Source organism: Plectropomus leopardus, chromosome 11 (assembly GCF_026936395.1).
Source record: "Plectropomus leopardus strain MGB_pleo_1.0 chromosome 11, ASM2693639v1, whole genome shotgun sequence".
NCBI lineage: Eukaryota > Metazoa > Chordata > Actinopteri > Perciformes > Serranidae > Plectropomus > Plectropomus leopardus.
Window position 1 is genome coordinate 36,032,351 of NC_142186.1, and position 19,694 is coordinate 36,052,044.

The 19,694-nt window shown below is 38.5% G+C and overlaps 1 protein-coding gene and 1 long non-coding RNA gene across 5 annotated transcripts in view; both read left to right on the forward strand.

The window, feature by feature from the left end:
• Positions 1–14,708, forward strand: part of nek11 (NIMA-related kinase 11) — a 73,671-nt gene extending 58,963 nt beyond the window's left edge. For 2 of the 4 annotated variants that reach the window (XM_042490678.2, XM_088084748.1), the window contains exons 14-16: positions 31–91; positions 3,899–3,992; positions 12,520–14,703. In XM_042490678.2, coding sequence (XP_042346612.2) covers positions 31–91; positions 3,899–3,992; positions 12,520–12,745 — 381 coding nt within the window. In that variant the 3' untranslated portion in view covers positions 12,746–14,703. Of the gene's footprint in view, positions 1–30; positions 92–3,898; positions 3,993–12,519 lie in introns of all 4 variants that reach the window. The other 2 variants (XM_088084749.1, XM_088084750.1) reach the window with 2 other exon arrangements.
• A 785-nt stretch (positions 14,709–15,493) lies between these two features.
• LOC148188340 (uncharacterized) lies at positions 15,494–19,178 on the forward strand. Its single transcript, XR_015778069.1, has 3 exons — positions 15,494–15,627; positions 16,910–17,054; positions 18,511–19,178. It is a non-coding gene; the product is annotated as an uncharacterized LOC148188340 (long non-coding RNA).
• The last annotated feature ends 516 nt before the right edge of the window (positions 19,179–19,694 follow it).

Genomic DNA, 19,694 nt, shown 5'->3' on the forward strand with positions numbered 1-19,694 from the left:
TGAATTATTTTTGATATTTGTCGTCCTCAGATCAGTGAGCTGGAGGCCATGATGAAGCACATGCAGAAAGTTCTGGAAGAGGAACTGAGTGGTGAGTACACAGTACAGACGCACAGCAAATACACACTGTACACAGACACTTGGTACAAACACTCGTACTTTGTACACAAAATTATATAGAACAGCCACGTGTGAAACAAATATTTATTTCTGACTGTTTTTTTCACTGAAACTCGTTTTCTTTATTTCTGTCAAAGCAAAAAAAACAAAAAATTATCAACACATTAAACTAACAAACCCAACTGAAGTAATCTAAATGTGACTTTTTTTAAAGTCGGACTGAAGTGAATTAATGTGACTTTTTTTAAAGTCGGACTGAAGTGGGCCAGATTCAGACCTCAGATCACACTCCTCCAGCAGCAGCTCCACTGCTGGTAATAAGTGTGTCCTTCCTGTGGAGACCAAAGTTAATGGCTGGATGTTTATCCCTGCAGTCTTTTACTCTTTTTCCTCCCCGCGTCCTCGTCCTCGTCCTCCTCGCAGTCTTCAGTTCCTGTTGGCTCGGTTCAGTCACAATCTGTCCTCTGCTGTGAAACCTGTTCGTCTCGCTTCAGTGACCCCAGAACTGAAAAAAAACCCTGAGCAGCTCAGGCGTACTTGTCAAAGGAAACGCTGTGTGAGAGCACAGTGACTTTTCTCTGCTGCTTCTTCACACTTTAAACTGCAGTAATATGTGAAAAAAGTACTTCATAATTATAGACAGATTTAACTGACGTCTCAAACATTTAACATTTGAGGATAACCTATTTTTCTGCATTTCCCCATCATATTTAATCTTTAACCATATTTAAACCATAAATATGCAAATTAAAGTAGTCAATTAAGTTATTTAATTAATTAATTAATTCATCCCACAAGAGGAAATTTAAGGCAAGCAAACAAAAGTACGCAAAAACAAGTCATTTTCACGCATAAAAAACAATCTAAAAATACAATTATGACAAATACGGTACTAAGACATACATAAGGATTATTGTCATTGTAGTGTGAAATTCATTCCTTTAAAGCTAAGCAAACTGGCTTGATTTCTTTCAAAACATGGAGAGAAGGCAGTGCAACAAAAGAAGAAATGATCCCAAAATTTGTAAGAAAAAGCATAAAAAATGACCTCAAAATCAGTAAAATGTGAGTCACATGAGTCACATTCACTTTTTTTCCATTGACAATGTTTCCTCACTCACAGTCGGAGCTTACAGAGTTTATATCAGACGGACAAAACATTCGCAACTGCATTAAAAGCGAGGAGTGCACACGGAGAGCGCAGACCTCCACCAAGGCCAAATACCAGCCGCACTCACACGAAGGTCACTGATCATGGCGTCCTGACCCCCATTGACGCCATTAGCTCGATCAGCACTTTTAGCACTACAAGCTGCCACCATTTTTGGATCTGCTCCAAAATTGAATAGTTTCCTCCTCAACCAACACGCCGCCTTTACACCAAGTTTAATGAAGATAGGGCCAGTAGTTTTTTTGTAATTCCGCTAAAAAACAAACAAAATGGCACCAAAAACATAAGCTGATCAGTGGAGGTAAATATCAGTCGAAGCGTGAATGCACGAAGATCTCCCGGGAAAACCTGAGCTTCAGCTCATCAAGAAATATTCAGTTCAAAATTAAGACGACACTTTTGAAAAATTAACTTAACAAATCTGCAACTGAAATCATTTAACTTTTGATTTCTGGGACGGTTTTGATATAATTCAGCAGCATCGGTGGCAAGTTCTGTAGCCAAAACAGTATTGTAGTACAGTATTACAGTATTACAGTATTACAGTAAGTGTTTTCTTCTGAGTGAACAAAAAACATCAAACATCTTAATACAGGGAGGCTTCTTACCAAAATCTGATTCTATGTAACAAAGGAAATTAAAAATAAAGACTTTGAGTTTTAAGCCGCTATTTCTAATTCTGCTTGACTTGTTAAATCTCTGTGAATAAAATACATAACAGTTCATTTATTCCATTTTAATGGAAATGTGTCATTTACATGCAAATCAGACCGACACATTTGAAGTTTTGCTGACATTTAAATTCATTAAATTAGTTCTGCATCAGTCTTTTTTAAATGTTTAATTAAACTGGAGACTGAAAGTGTAGACATTTAAATTAAGAGTAGATATATGCAGCGTAACATACATATTGTCAGAAAATACCAACACACTCCCACTGTGGATTTTTGAACGTGAATGGCTGCATGTTATGTGTATTTATTCATGAATGCGCTCATGTTCTATGTATGTACATATTTCTACATGCATCTGCTGGTTGTCATGGTTACAACCGTATCATATGAAGAAGCCTCAGCTGTTTGATGGTCTGTCGTAATGATAACTCTGTTTTATTTGTTCTGGTCTTCTGGGTGTATTTTGGACTCTGGTTGGATGATGATGATGATGATGATGATGATGATGATGATGATGATGTCAGAATTTATGTCCAACACTTTGGACTGTGGTTCTGCAGTATTTTGGTGCTGGATCAGGTTCTGCGTGATGTTTGTTGTTGATATTCGGGCTCCAGAGGATGAACCCTCCTCAAACCTCCATCAGGACAAATATCAGACAGTTTGCAGCAAAGCGTGATTCAGTCAGGTCGAGGGTCAGAACCTCCAAAATCGAGGCCTGAAATGGTAGATTGCTTTTTTCAGTCTGGGAATGAGTTCAGTTATGTCAGGATTGGGCTCATGAGTGAGATTAACCCTTTAATACCTGGATCAACATCATTTTTCTTTTTTGTGCTGGGCTCAGACGACTTTCACAAGTATTTAAATATTAAAAAAAAAAGAAAATGATCTACAAATTGAAAGATGTTAGTAGATTTAGATTTCTTTGTATACATGTAGGGATAATGTCCACAAAACTATATTTAGAATGATCATAAATATATATTTGAAATTGTTTCATACTACTACAACTAAGCATTTTTTTCCAGGTCATTTCCTTGTTTGTTTTTGTTCTTCACTTTTTTTTCTGTTTTTTAACCGTTTGTTTCTTTCTTTCTTTCTTTGATAGGTCATTTTTTTTAACTTTATGCAAAGTTCTTGCTAAATTGTGTGTCATTTCTTCTAAAGTTTCTCATGGCCTGGTTTTACAGGGATAAGTATGACAAAGGGATGATATGTGATCACTATGGATGAGAGCGCGTCGGTGTACACTGACTAAGATCTAAAATAAGTTGAACTGTCAGTTGAAGAATGAAAATCTGTCGTCAGTTGATGTAAACATGAAAGCAATCAAAGAGAGAAGAGAGAGAAAAAATACATCCGACTCTCAGTTGCACCTGGCAGCCGACTTTAAAGACCCCTGAAGAGCTGTGATGTCTGTGAGGTCATCAGCTCGTTAACAATTAGAGCTCGTTAAGATTCACAGCTCGTTTCTGATAATCAAGTGCTTCGTTAAGAATGAGCTCGTTAAGATTCTGAGCTCATGAAGACGCTCAACCTGTTGAGACTCTGAGAGTCTTAAAGTCACATCACATCAGAAGAAAACCACATCTTTACTTTTCTGTGGTTTTCTGCAGCCTGGTCACAGAGCTCATATAACGGGTTTCACATCAGTAATTTCTCTAATAACTTAAAACATAGTGAGTGTGTGTGTGTTTAGATTCTGCCAGCAGCTGATATCCTGACATTATAATCCCATTAGATCACCTCCACAGACTCTATTGTGCTTTTATTAATGGAGTCAGAGGTGCTCAGAGGGAGAGGAAAAACTGCAGAGATAAGATGAAACCGAATGGAAGAACAGGATTTAGGATTTAGGATACAGGACAAGAAAATGTCAAACGTGTGATGATTTGTAATATTCTTAGTTGTGTTGTTTTTGTGTTTAAACCAGGAGACCCTGCAGAGCCCGAGGCCCCTCTGAGCCCTCAGGGGGCCCAGACGATCAACAGCAGCCTGCTGGAGACACGGATCCAACACCTGAGAGAGTGAGTCTATCTAAGAAATGCTTTTATTTTGTAGTTCTAACAGAGTGTCGGTGCAGCAGAGCGACTCACAGTCGGTGTAGTTTGAATATTCTGCTCATGATCTTCATCCTTCCTTTGAACACACCAACAAACCTCTGCAGCTCACAGTGCTGCAGCCCACTCCCCAAAACTGTGTCTGCTCCCTGGTCTTCATTCTGCTGAATTTCAACTATAAAAGTTATGGTTTATGCAACCTTGTATTCAAAAACATTTTATACTACTGGATAGTTTTTCCTAATAACATTGTGGTGGCACACACTCTTATAAACCACAGGCATCAACAAAAACTCTCAGCTACATGTTGGAGAAAAATTGTTAAATAATGACAAACACATTGTATCTCGGTCTTTACGTAACTGTAGAGTTTGTCTGTATAACAGTAGACGAGGGTTTTTCCCTAACCTGAAACAGCAGCTGTGAGAGGCTAAACAACCATAAAAATGTTTAATAATGCTGAAGTCACAGCGCATTCCTCAGAAGAAAAGACTGGCGTTGTACATTTCTGCAAACCAAGAATTTCTTACATATCATATAACATCAGCATTTTAAAGTCAAACACATTTATCCTGGCCTGTAAGAGCCACTTGATCACACATTTTACACTTTATTTTGGTTTATTTTGGTTCATTACATCAATATAGTATTGTTGGATTTGGATGGACCTGCCGTGCTTTTTGTTTTTTTCCTGCTTTCAAATAAACCTCGTTAAAGTTTTTTCTGCCTCACATGAAAACTGAAACAGGAGCTGAAACATGAGTCAAAACCGATGCACCTTGCAGACTACGTTGCCCAGGAACTATGGGATGTTAAAACGGCCACTGTATGGCCATTGGAGTGTTAGTGTCTACGAGCTGGTATCGTGTTGTAAGATCAGATATTTTGGGGTGAGACAAATATGTCGTCAGTGAAGGTTTTACGGATGTGTTCAGCATCAACACTTGACTTTTCAGGTTAAAAGAATCAGGGCGGCTTTATGTTTCCTGCAGAACGTGACTTTGTGCAGCTCTCCTGTCGCCTCAGAAGACAGCTGCATAATGGAGTGAATGTAATTTCTATTTCAGTTTTTTTTTCTGTTTATGTCTTAATTAAACTAACATTTTCAACATATTTCTACTTGTTCTTTTTCTATAGTTTATAATATAATCAACAAATTGTCGTAATGTAGTATTAAGGGAAGCTATAACTGCACAGTCTTCTGCTTAATGATGATAAATCTGACCTTAACTTTGACTTTGCACATCTTTCCTCTGCTGAGTTTCTTGTTTTGGTTGGAGGAACCAGCTCAGACTTAAGCTCCGTCTCTCAGTGAGCATCTGTGAAAGTCTAATTTAAAATAATCCAATTATTCCAGACAAACATGTTGCCTGGAGCCGCAGCGTGTCGACGGGGTGGATCAGACTGTGATACGAACCAGATTGAGTTTGTTTGTGCAGATTAAAATGAAGGAAAGCTGAGAAACAAACACGCACACAAAGAACGGAGCCAATAATGAAACACAAAGATGCTTTATTAACATCTTCGCTCCAAAAAACAAACAAGTGAAAATTCAACATGACAACAAGATAAATAGGAATTGAGTGTAAAACACAAATACAGTAAATGTTCTGGAAAATCCGTTCGACACATATTTTCCTCTCCTCCTCTCACCTGTAACTGCTGTGGGGAGATTTATCTCATGAATGAGGGTACGCAGGTGTAAATGTTGTGTGGGTGAAAGTGGAAACAGTTCAAAGTAAATAACTGACGACGTACACGAAGCATAAGGAGATAAAAAAGTGAGCAGAGCGATGAGGAGACTAACCTTCCTCACAATAAACACCCTGTGAAATGGAAAATAGATTTTCCCAGATTAAATCCTGTGTTCCTGGGTTAAATAATAGTTTGTCTCTTGTTATACGCCCAATATATGTCCAAAAAATCAGCATTTTACAACAAAATCCCTGTCTTATCTCCTCCTGTCAAACTGTTTCAAATATTTGATGACTCATCTTACACTCAGAGGCGTTTACAGGAGTTCATTTGATCATATGAGACTTTTGGGGACCACAGCGGTCGTATAAAACCACGTTTCACTGTCTGTGGGCAGATTAAGCTTCTCTCCCACTGGACAAAAAAACACAACTACTTCTGGCTTTTTATGTAATGGGAAAAAGTTACAATCGGCATTCATCCCAGGGACGAATGACTCTGCAGTCGTCACAGGCAGAGTCTGAAATTAACTTTTTAACCAAAGAGGGCTGATACATGAATAAATTCACCAGCCAAGCATTTCTGTACCCCCTAAAAAGATTTTTGACTCATATGCATATTTTTTGTACATTTCTTGATCATAGAGGAATTTAATGAATGAAAACCTAGAGAAGAAGCCATACTAAAACTATCTAAAAATATTGAATAGCTGATCATCACAAACTTAAAATAAGTTTTAAGATCATAAGTTTCCTCTCATAAGCGGTGATGCAGTCTAAAGCCGAGCTTGTTGCATGTGAGAAAAAATGTGCATAGTTTATGAATAATTTCGTAAGGTTTGAACCATAAATCATAGCTCCTTACTTTTTTTCTCTGCTGGAGGCTAGCACCTGTGCCGTTCCAATACCGCTTTCAGTGCGACCTCAGCCCTTCAGACGGAAGATTTCAGTTAAAGAATAAAAAGTATTCAGTCGTAAGAGCAGGGGCGACTAAACTCGTTTATCCTCAAAGAGACTTCTGTTAAAGTGGCTGCAGGAACCTCAAACACACACTTTCTATTACGGGAGCTACCCATCTGTCCACTACCACACGTTTTGTGCGTGGTCAGTTTTGGCCATTTGACGTGCATAAAAATGTAGTGAGGTTGTGTTTTGTGTTTTGAACTCATACTCAAACTGAAATGCAAATATAAAATGTACCGAATGTTAATGCATGTAAATACAATTTGTTGCAAAAAAGTTTTAATGCTCACATGAGGTGGTACATCAGGCGATTAGAAAAGGCAGTTTTTGGCAGAACTGCAATGAAAGCACTTCTTTGGCTTTTCTAGGTCACATGATGCTATGGCTATGTGCCTGTCAGTAGGAAAAGTAGTTTCATGTCAAAATGTATCAAAAACTGTTGCAGAAAAATAGAAATGAAGAAAAACACAAATGCTCTCCAGCTCAAACTCATCTGCATTCACACACTTTTTTTATCTGATGCATCGATTAGAGTTTTTTTTTTTAACTCACAGTTCTAATCAGCTCTTTAAAATTCGGTAAGTAGTAATATGAGATAATTTAAACTCCCTGCCCTGCTCTGACTGGCTGCTAGTGGAAGGTGGGGGTCATCTGATTGGTGGCAGGTTGATGAAACTGCAAACTTGGTGCTCCCTGCTTCGATTAGGGCCAGCTCGTCGCCGTGGTAACAACATCAGCCACACACACACACACACACACACACACACACACACACACACACACAGAGCTGCTCAGTGTGGGAATTAAAGGCTGTCAGCTCCTCATAAAACACACAGGAGGAGGAGGAGGAGGAGGAGGAGGAGGAGGTTTGAAGAAGACTAGAGTCACACAGTTCATTGTTTAGTTTCGGCTGCTGTTGTGTGTTTGGAGGTCTGAGAGTGGTGAATTTCTCTCCGGTGTTCTGATAAAGAAAATTACTAAAGTCCCAAAAGATGACATTTTTTAATCTTGAGACGGCAACTTATTATCTTGTTGGCACGAGATTAAAATCGATCATCTGTGGGGACGTTTTAGGAGACGAGAGACAGAAGGTGTTGCGAGTCTCAGGAGGCTTCAGAGTTTGAAGCTGCAGGTTTTGTGCAGAAAGACACTGCAGCTTTGATAGTTTTGGTGGGTTAATATGGAAGAATTAAGGGGCGGGTCCATCTGTCCTCTTTTCTGGATATTTACAGGGAAACCCCGATCAGCTGTTGGCAAACTTTGCTGTCAGACAGCCCTGTTTTTCTTCTGTTTATCACACTTAAGTTATTTTCATTACAGCAAAATGCATGTAGTTGACCGAAACGATTGTTTTGATCATTCTGGTAAGTTACCAAAAGTCACATATTTGCAATAAAATATTGCTGCGCAAAATATCACAGCACTATGCTTTGATATGTAACAACATCATGTGGGGAATTTTTTAGAAGGGCTTGAGACAAAAACAACATCTAAAGCATATGTACCACAACAAAAATGTGAATGTGCTGATTCAAATACATGAATAGAAGTACTGGAAAGCCACAGAATGATATAAAAACATCAAAATCATAATTATAATAATGGAGCTGTAATATCTGATGCTGCTCTCATGGTGCAAAATACACAACTATTACTACATCAATCTTTATTTACTGAGAAGTAATGAACTTTAATTAAAAGATACACAAGTATAAACAGAATTATTAGAAACAGAAGCTGAGCATCAGTGTGTGATTACAGTTTGTTAATTTAGTCCGACTGTAGATTAACAAACATAATTGAAAATTAAGCATTCATTTACTCGCTAAAAAGGAAGAATGGGCGGACGTCCTGTTTATCTGTAGGCACTGTAAGACACCGTGCACCTGCCAGAATTTACTCATTTTAAATATATATATAATTATATTTACATATATTTATTTACATGATGTCTGATGCTTTATGCTGTAAAAAACATTCAAAGTTACAGAAAACGTCAAGTCAAATACAATAACTAGAAGCAGGTAAGGCTTTATTAAATAAATCTGTTTCACATTAACATCACCTGCACTTTATGGAATTACCTCAACTTTTCCACTCATTTTAGCTGAATATTTCTTTATGAATTGTACTATTTTTATTTATTTATTTATTTAAATTAACATTTTGTCAAAACCACTTGAAATATTGAGTACAGACTCAGATGTTTTCCAGTCAAAATAAAAAAAGCGAATTGAATGGAAAGACCTCATATATGGAGACTCTCTTCCTGTTGGCTCACAGACTTGAGGTCTGCAGTTGGACCTTTATCGATTTAGCACTCCTTATTTGTATTAAATGTTGAGATGAGTTATTGATTTCAGACAGATTTCCTTTAATTTCTTCTCATGGACAACTGTCACTGGCAGCTTGGATCAGCTACTGAGCTTATAACCGATGACCAGTCCTTAACTAATAACCAATATCTGCCTCATCTAGTTTGTTTTAGACAGGTTGTTAATTATGACTCACAGCTGCAGAAACACACTGAGAATAAAATATAAATGCTCCCTCTCATTTTTACAGGTTTAACCGTTAGGGACGGTTTGGCCTTATGTACTTATCATCTTTTTTTTTTTTTGTGATAATTTTGGCTGCGTTAATGCATATGGCATTACATTTTGACAACATTTTGTTTTTTCTTCTCTTGGAATTTTAAGCTCAGCTGTAGAATTCACTGTGTACGCAAAATTGTTACGTTCAATCACAAGTGCAAAAAAAAAAATGCTTCTGGGTGTCATTCTGGGCTTTTGCCTTGGAATTTGTCATTTTTGCTGTTTTCCACTCAATCACATAATTTTACCATATTTGGCATATGGAGAAAATACATGCTATTTCCACTAGGTGCACTGTCATAATCAGTGTTGCTGCTAATCACTGACATATACCAGACTGTAATAATTAATAATAATAATAATTTTAAAAAATACTTACAAATCTACAAATCAAAATCTGCGTTGCATCTAGTGGCATCATGGCCAAACTGGCATTTAAAAGCTGAAGATTCTGAAAATGAAAGAATATTTGATCTGTATGATTAGGATTGATGTTGGTTAAAAAATAAAGTAGAAAATCATCTGAATGTATATTAGTTTTTATGGGCAGATTTTGAGAAGCGCATTTTGTGAGTGCTACAACACAACATTCGAGCTCAGCCGCTCTTCTTATACTCAACGAGACTGAGAGAGCAGCTGTGGTCAAGCGAGTGTATGATTAATGAGAGCGGCGTTAATGGGAATGAAGCAGTGGAAACAAACGTTATTTTTTCATTGTTTCTCAGAGGTTATGTTTCAAAGCACAGTAATACACACCCGCACCTCTGCTCAACCCTGCAGGAAGGTGCTGTATTTCTGGATTTCATGTGTTTTGCCGAAGGCATGGAGCTCTTAAGATTACAGTAGCTGTCTTTGGCATTACAAACTGCTGCCATTAGAAACTGATGCGGCCCGGTGCATATTCATACCGCCGTGAAAGGTGCCTCTTCAGGCTGTTGTCCGATGCCGACATCACTGACTAAGCAGCTTTATATGATGATCTGGGAGTGGGAACGGGCTGTTTTGTTCTAAATCAACCATATTCGGCTTCAAACGCAGACAATAGGAGCAGCATTTCTTCCAGTTTCTCGTCCTCCATCTAAAATCCTGCTTCAGTCTCTGGAGGACAGAAAGAAAAGACGATCACAGTGTTTTCATCTGACCTGAGGGCTGCTGTCTGTCACACTGAGAGGAGCAAGAAGAAACACCCGTTTACCTGCTGACAGGAGCTCAAACACAGAGTCAAACACCTGTGACGGCCTGAGATAAACAGGAAGGAAGTCAGCGTCCTGAGCCCCACCCTGTCAGTCACAGCACCTCCCCCAGGAGGAGGAGGAGGAGGAGGAGGTGAAGAAGAAGAGGTGGAGGAGGTGGTGATACAGAGTCAAACTGCCCAGACATCTTCAGAGGACATCCAAAATCAAAATGATTGTAATGATGTAATGATTAGGGTTAGGTTACAGGGAGCAACCTCATACACACTGTCATGTTTCTCTACCCATGTGAGGTCCATGATTATGACTGCACTTGTGAGGACGTTTTTCGTAAGAACATATTTTGAGTGTCAAGTGTTTGAGAAAGTGAGGACATGTTTAACAAATGTTAACAAATGAGAACACACACTTCAAAGAGGGGGCATTTTTACAAAGTAGGCACAGTTTTGGAGAGGCAGGACATTTTTGACAAAAGAGGACCTGGAAAATGAGGACAACTCCAAAGTCGGGACATTTTTTCAGAGTAGGGACATTTTTGACAAGTGATGACTTTTAATGGAAAGTGACACCTCTGTTTTGGAAAGTCGGGACATTTTTGACAAAAAAGGACATATCTGGAAACTAAGGACACTTTTACAAAGTGGGGGCATTCTTTACAAAGCAGGGTCTGAATTGGAAAGCGAGAACATTTTTTGACAAATGAGGACTTTTTTGGAAAGTGAGGGCATGTTTGACAAATGTGGACATTTCCAGATAATGATGACATTTTACAAATTAAGGACATTCTTGGAAAATGAAGACATAAGTTATTTGAGTGTTCAGACTGTGTTTTATGGCTACTATTCAAATAAGGTTAAGTTTTAGGTTAATGTTCTGTAAATGTGTTATTCCTGGAGTCAACCTTAGAAGTACACACACAGACACACACACACACACACACACACACACACACACACACACACAGCTATCCTCTGTCCCACTGAGCTGTCACTCAGATGCTTCGTGTACAGAAACAGCAGGTCACATGTTTAAACACATACAAACCAGACAACCTGCTGCTGTGAATCTATTTGAGTTCATCTTAAAATTCAGTCTGTGCTGAAACCCGGCTGAGAGTCTGCAGGTCCGTCTGTCAATCTCACTGAACATTTCTAAAACAATGTGGGACCACTTCAAAAATGTGGCAGATTTTAGTCTCCTTTTTTTTCTTCTTCAAAATACAGGGTCTCATTTTAAACTGCATAAAAAAAATCTAAATACTTTACGCATGTTAAAATAGCCTCTAGGTGCAGCTTATTTTGTGTTTTTTCTAAAATCACACAATTCTTTTAGGTTTACCAAAAGTTGTGTCTAGAATTTGATAAATATTTTTAAGCAGAAAACACAAAATATTGACATATTAACATGTTACTGTTTTTTTCCCCTTATTTTAAATGTTTGTTCTGCATGAAACCCGTAAAACTACTTGAGTCAACATACAGTTTTACCTACTGTACTGCTGCAGGGAATCAGGTCAGCCGAGTCAGTCATCTCTTTTAAGATATTTAACATACTTTTATTGAGGAGCTTTTCCATATTTTACTTAAGTTCTTTCAGTGCTGCATTTTATCTCCTCTCTTTTTTTTACACCAGTGTTTTATCTGTTTTCTTTTAAAGCCTGTTGTTCCTCTTGTTTTAGCCTTGCAAAGCACATTGTCACTCTGTTCGTCTCTCTGCAGCTGATGTATAAAGAAAACTTGTGGACTCAGTCTAGTCCTCAGGGTCTGGCTGTGATTTGCACATTCCAGGGAAAATACATTTCCTTATTTTTTCATAAAAATGAATCCAAATTTTCTGTAAAAGATCCCGCTTTGGTATGACGATTCTTCAACAGCAAATGACATAAGCATCCGAGTGATGAAATAAAATGTAGAAATGGAAAATTAGGACATTTATAGAAAGTGAGAACATATTTACAAAGTAAGGACATTTTTGGAAAGTGTTGACATTCAGTCCTCCTTGAATCCTTGAAATGGTTTTGAGTGTTCAGACTATGTTTACCTCCCTGCAGGTCCATCCGCAGCCGTCTGGGTTCAGACGTCTTCCAGAAGCTGTACGAGAACCTGAAGGAAGCCAGACGGCGTGACGGCGGGGTCACAGAGGCTTCGAGTCACCTGGAGGACAAACCTGACGACGGCTTCCAGGTGGACCAGCTGCTGTTCTACGAGGACGAGCTGCAGAGAGTGAGACAGCTGCAGGAGGACAGACCACCTGTCGGACAGTCAGTAAAAAACTGAGGTAATCTGCATGTTTACATCAAAAACACAATCAATACCAATGATTGTGATTTTCTATTATTTCAAAGGACATTCACAAACTAGGCAATAGTTTAGAAATTAAAATAAGCTGCAACATAAATGCATCAATATTATAATCTAAAAACATAAAATATAACTAACATAATGAGTACTTGGAACTTGATATATATATACTTGAATATACTGATGCTATCTTATACTTTTACCTAAGTAAAAAAAAAAAGAATGCAAAGCTTTTACTCTCTCCTCACTGTAGTACTACTACTGTTATCGCAGTAAAAGATCTAAATACTTCCTATTTCACTTTCTGCACAAACTGATCAATAAGTACTCTCTGATTCATGCGCTGTTTGTGTTTGTTGACATCAGTCTGGTGTTACTGTAGCTCCTCGGCTGACTGAATAGAGTAGAAGTAGATCTGGGAGTTGAAGTAGTAGAAAAGTAGGTCAGCCAAAACACAGGGAGCTCAGATCAGCGAGCCTCAGAGAGCTTTAGATTCACTACGAGATAGTCTGAGTCAGCTGGTCACCAAGAGGCTCCACGTGAAACCGCAGCAGGAACGCAAACTGTTACCAAGAGTGTGGAAATAGAAAAACTGGAGCAGATATTAACATCATTTTTGTTAATACACTACTTAAAATCCTGTTAGAAACCTGGTAATTTGAAACAGATCGTGTTGTGTTTTCATCTTAACTGCAGAGGACAATGAGGAAGATCAACCTAAAATTTAACTGATGGAGACGGGCAAAAATAGCTTTAGTTTAAAAGAAAAATGACCTAATTTGTCACTTATGTTCACGCACTGACTCAAAAACGTTTGTCTGTCTTTTAAGTTTTGGGAATAGGTTTTATTTTCTGTGTTTTCTCACATTCGTCAGAAGACTTTACAGAGTTGTTTGACCAAGAAGTAAAGTGGCTGTTTCAACACACCATACTGCAGCAAAAACTTAACAAGGTTTTATTTTGGAATGAAGAAAAATACAGAAAGGCAAAGTCCTGCCATAGTCAGATCGTGTCTGGTTCATTATTGACTTGATGTCTTATTCCTATCTCATGTAAAACACATTTCTAAATGATAAAGCACAGTCAAAAATGGCATGTGGGAAGGTGGACGAGTCTCACAAACAACCGGCTTTAGTGTGTCAGAAGTAGCTTCCACTGTGGATGTGTTTTTTTACTCCTTACCACGAACCTTTTTTGCCTAAACCTAATCGATGGTGACTTTGTTGGTTAATCCCAACTATCGTTAAAGTCCACGCTGTTGTGTTAATATAAAAACCACGTTGCTTCATCCCACCGTGTGCATTTGTTGACATCACCGTAACGGCATCCCAGAGCACAAACAGCTGACACTGACAGAGCGGCACCATGTGACGAGCTCGGATAAGCGCTTGTTGTACCGTCATGACTCGACAGTTTATGTGGTGGCTTTCATCTACTTTAATTTTCGTGATCACACCGAGGATACGAGGATACGGGACACGGCTGAAAGAATCATAAATAGGTGAGTAAACCCTGAGTTTATGATTTTTATCAAAGTATCATCCAGGTGTCTTTGACTGAAAATAACTTTTGTGCATCTTGCCATAACTAGAAATTGTTTTTAAGCTGTAGACAATGTGAAAATACAAAAATATAATTCAGAAAATCTCCCTAAATGAAAGTCAGCTGGGTTTAATCACCACTGAGTTGTTAAATGTTACAGTTTCACTGATAAAGAGCAGATTTTCCTGACAGTTAATGAATGTGAAATGAAGAAATCAGCAGCAGAATCAATCAGTGAGTCAATGAGAAGCACTTTCAAAGAAAAAAAAGAGGTTAAAACTAAAAGTGAAGTTTCTCCATTTTTTATTTTGAGTTGCAGTTTCTTCTGTTTGAATCTGCAACAGTTACAGTTTTTAACAGCCACAGATATTAAGTGTCTGATGTTTTCCTGACAGCGTGCCGGAGCTTCCTGTCGAGATCACAGGTGACAGGAGGTGAGTTTTGCGGTTTGTCTCCAGTAGTTGCTCAGAGCGATTAGGATCTCTATTTCATCTGATCTTCCAGACAAATCTTCTTTTACAACGAAACCTTCAGTCTATTAAATGATAGACGTGAGGGACTCAGCAGCTGACAGAGAGACGGCTTCTCTCTGTGAGCATAATATAGCACCCACCTGTTTTTATTCTCATTTTCAATTTGCATTTACAACTTTGCATATTTAGATGGAAACTCGTCAGGGCTCTGTGCAGACGTTACAGGTGTTTGCAGTTAAATCTGAGTGATTGAAAAGGTGAAAACAAGTTGAATCATCTGAAATTTCCCAGAATAAAATGTCCGCATGCTTCATCTGTGTGAATAAACAACGGTGTAAATATATTCAAGGGGATGTGATGTGAATATTTATCTGCCTGTCACACGACGGCAGCGTGATTAAGATCTAATGAGACGGAAATCGGTAAATGCTAATGAGAGCGATCTGATGCAATGAGGTTTGTTAGCATTTTAAAGGTGTCAACAAGAAATAACGGCAGAAAAAGAAGATGATCGCTCAGAGAAGGTAACTCTGACCCCGAAACCATCTGGTGTGATTTATAAGACGAGGAAATGATTAAAAGAAAAGAAGACTGAGAGGATTTATTTTAATCAAACACACAAAGAAGGAGGTGGATTAACCAGGAGGGAGGATGAGAGGCTACGCTAAAACAAATGAGGCTTTTTTTTCTTCCATTTTCTCTCTGCAGGCTGTAATTAGCTTCCAGCTGGAGGTCGAGCTTCAGTGCGACCCTTCGACTGAGTCCTGGAGAGACTAAAACCTCCTAACCAGAGAGCAGGTCACAAAACTACAAGAACACCTCATTCGTTTTTGAATAACTCAGGTTAGAGAGAAGAATTCCTTTGTTCTTATTCTGTTATGAAAGGAAACGAGCGCTCTCGCATTTCAGACCTTTTATTGAGTTAAATCAGTTCATTAACATATCGCTTTAATTATTGTGGAAAGGTTACACGCAGTTTATGAGGTTTACCTTATCAACAGAGAAGGTAATAAGTGGGGAGGAAGCATGATAAAGTTAGGATTGTGACATTGGCGATATCAGCACAAAGCATTGTGGGAAATCAGCAGATACCAGGGATGGGATTAAAACCTGGCTCCGTTTTTTCCGAAACCTGAAAATCGATAACATTTGAGCTCATTGATACTGCTGTCGAGACCTGTGGGTCCTATAACGTAACATCACATCTCGAGTCAAGTCACATCATTTAAATCCAATCACTGCTCCGCATATAGCGACTGTCGAATAAAGTTTTTTTATACAATTTAACTGCCAGCCAACAGATATTAAACCAAGTAAAGAAGAAATCTGGTGGTCAGCTGCTTGTGAGGATGGCTGAATCTGCAAAGAGGTCAAAAGTTTGGCTACATTTTACCAAAGCAAAAGATCAGGTGAACACAAAATGCAATTAATGTCGCAAAATAATTTTTTGCAATGATGGGGAACACAAACTCCATGGCCAAACAATCAACGATAAACGGGGCTGCAGAAGGTTTCTTTGTGATGTGTTCAAGGTCGGCTCAGTAAAAAGACTATTAGGCAACGGTAAATGAAGTGTCATTATAAACAAGAAAAAGAAAAAATGTAGTTTTTGGTAAGAAAATCTCCCCCAAAACACAGTCTTTTGGGGGAGATTTTTTTGTTGCAGGTCTTATCATGACCTTTAATTATCTCATAATACATAATTAAAACTACTGAAGATTTTTCAATGTAAATATTTAAATTGAAATACGATAGTTTATTTCCTAATCCCTAAAAACACAACTGAAAATGACAGTAGACATTAACCAACAATTAAGTGTGAAAATGAAATAATTCAATTTCTGTTAAAAATGTATTGGTGCCTTTTCTTTCCACCAAATAATAGAAAAGAATCCACAGTGGTATTAATAAAGTCTCAATAATGGTATCAATATCATTAAAAATGAATGATCCCCATCCCTAAAAGCTTTTGCAGAGAGCAGTACCAGCGGATGATATCCGGTTATTTAGTTTATCCATTTGGAAAACACACAGGGATGTTGAATGTTTGCTGCATTATCAACTACTATAACAACCGGCGTGGGAGACATATCGCTAATGGAGTGCATTTTTTTTGGTTTTCCAGCCTGGAAGCAAAACAATGGATCTCATGTCACCGACTTAACAAAGAGGCGTTGTATGGCATCATGGGTAGCGGCCGCAAGACGAGCAAACATCACCTTCAGCAATGTTTCCCGACATGTTTGTGTGTTCACGCCATTTTCACACAGGTAAGTTAAGTAATAATAAGTTTGCTCTGCTACACCGCTGTAGCCCGTGTCTTTCTTATCTTTCTTATTTATGATTGCTTGTTTGCCTTTTTGCTCTTTTACTACGTGTGTATAAATGTATGTGGACATTTTCTTTGCACATGAGACTATACAGGTATATTGTTCAGGAGATTCTGTTTGAGCATTTTAACCCCCTCTCCACCATAACCAGAAGTTTAAAACAATATTCTCATCATAAAACCCTTCATGTTTACAGCTAACATTAATGTTGGTGATGAATACTCGAAAAGATGTTGTTGTCCTGAGTTTAAAGTGGCACAGAGCGATGTGTGTGTGATGAGTGGAAATTGTGTGAACAACGCACAACGCTGGGTGTTTACTCTGAAATCTGCAGGTTCTGCACCCGTCCATTTGTACATTGAAGGTGGTCCTCGAGAGGTTTATATCTGAACTGCTCGAAAGTTTATGCGCTCACTCCATAAACATGGTATGAAAACATGGAAAAGTAACATAGGTAGCTCGTTAAAATTGCCCGTTTAATTCCTTTAATTTTTCAGAGAAGTGGTCCTTTACTTTCTTCCTCAGCTTCTTTCAGTAGGGCATGTTGCACTTCAGTTCATCTTTTGGCAGATGGCAGTACCAACGTTTGGGTGCGTACTGTCACTTACCACACAGGATTTCTTTCTGCCTTCAAGAGGTGTTCCCTAATGTATACCCAGACTGCATTGCACCACGACGTTGTTGCCTGTTCTCCATATAGACACGAATGTGTTTTTAACATTTGAATCCTGGACTAACCCTCTGTTTCTTGTCTGGAGTTTGAAAAAGAGCTTTGCTGAAGTTAATTCCAGCCTGTTATGAACATTATTGTGCACCTGAGAATGAAAGAGGAACCTGTCTCTGTTTGAATCTGCACATTTTGAAAAAGTCGTGACATTCCCACTTAAAAACTGGATTCAGCATATCAATCTGTAAATGCAGACTCACACACTCACTATTGCAATTTAAATGAATCTTTAGCATGGTGTTCTCTGTTTCAGAGGATAAAATTGCTCGTGTCTATTCATTGCAGAGGCATTGTCAGGTAAACTACTTTCCTATATTTCCAGCCTGTTTTTCTTTTCATACCAGCGACTATTGCAAGAGTTCTTCAAAATGTATTCTTCCTTTAAAAGTCCCCAGGGTGTGCACAGAGCTTGGTATGACTGCTTTCTCTTCTTATGCACCCTGGGCATGGAATGAGCGTCAAAATGTTGTTATTTTAAAAGCACTTCCCTTTCTTGAACCTTTCTAAAGGTCTTAAAAATTGCTAGAAGGAAACATGTTGCTGCTTTATGTAGTTCTTGACCGCGGTGGAATGTGAATTGACGTCACCGGTGTGGCTTATATATCCCCTTTCTCTTATTATTTTCCCTTGTGTCGTTTTTATGTGACATAGTTTATGTTTCTGTTACAGTTGTATGTGATTATGCCTCCGTCTTGACCGGGATTCCCTAAAAGATGAGATCTTGTATCTCAATGGGACCCTCCTGGCTGAACAAAGGATAAATAAAAATGAAATACTGGCTTCAGAGTGGCTTCAGCAGAGAGATGACTGGATTTCCGCCACTATTCAGAGGCAAAGAGACATTCTGGCACATGTAGTTGAGAGACATATTGTGATGAGAGAGCTGTTGATGTAGCTCCTCAAAACAATCACGACAATAAATGTTCACATTGCAGGTTTCTGCAAACCATGGATATGTAAAATCATTACTTTATTATGTAAAAGATATCCTGAAACAATGCTGTGGTTAACATGTGATTAGGTTAAGTCACAAAAAACACTTGGTTATGGTAAGGAAAGGAAAAATACCTGCTTTTGGTGGCACAATCATGTCTACAAAAGCCACCAATGTCTTGCTGAAATAGGGAATCACCTCTGCTGTTTGTTGGTCATGGTCTGCAGCTTGCAGGGGATGAACATTTATTACATGCACATTTATAGTGCACAGTACCCCTCTGCAAAAGTATGATCCCATGTGCACGTTCAAGGGCGGGCGATATATCAAATATACTTGTTCCACATGGGACGTGTAAAATGACTGTATCGCAAAAATATAAATTCTCATGTGACTTCTTAAAGCCACCAGCGTTTTGGTTGTCTTGCTTTCTTCTATGTCAGCCTCTCACAGCACACACACACACACACACACACACACACACACACACACACACAAAGCAGGGCTTTTGCAGAGCTACAGACTGTGACTATTTAGTCACATTTTATGTCTGTGGAGCACCAGTGCGACTTGCAAACATTAATACATGAACTGGAGAGCTGTTAGTTTGTTTATAGCTTACAGAGGATAAATCACCAGTTTAAATGGTACTGTGTTAACAGTCTGACTTGATGAGTGGTAGTGTCGGTAGCATGAACAGGTGAGGTGTGTGTCTGTTTGTATTTGCAGAGCTCAGATCATGACTGTTTATGTGTTGACCACAGAACTGCAAATACTGGTAATATTTGAACTTGAGAGCTGTTAGTTTGTTGTCCGCTCACAGTGAATGAATTCTCTGCCTTGGTATCTGTTTATCTGTCTGCTAACACTAACATCCAACTGTTGACCGTGAGCTTCAAGTCCACAACAAAAACATCAA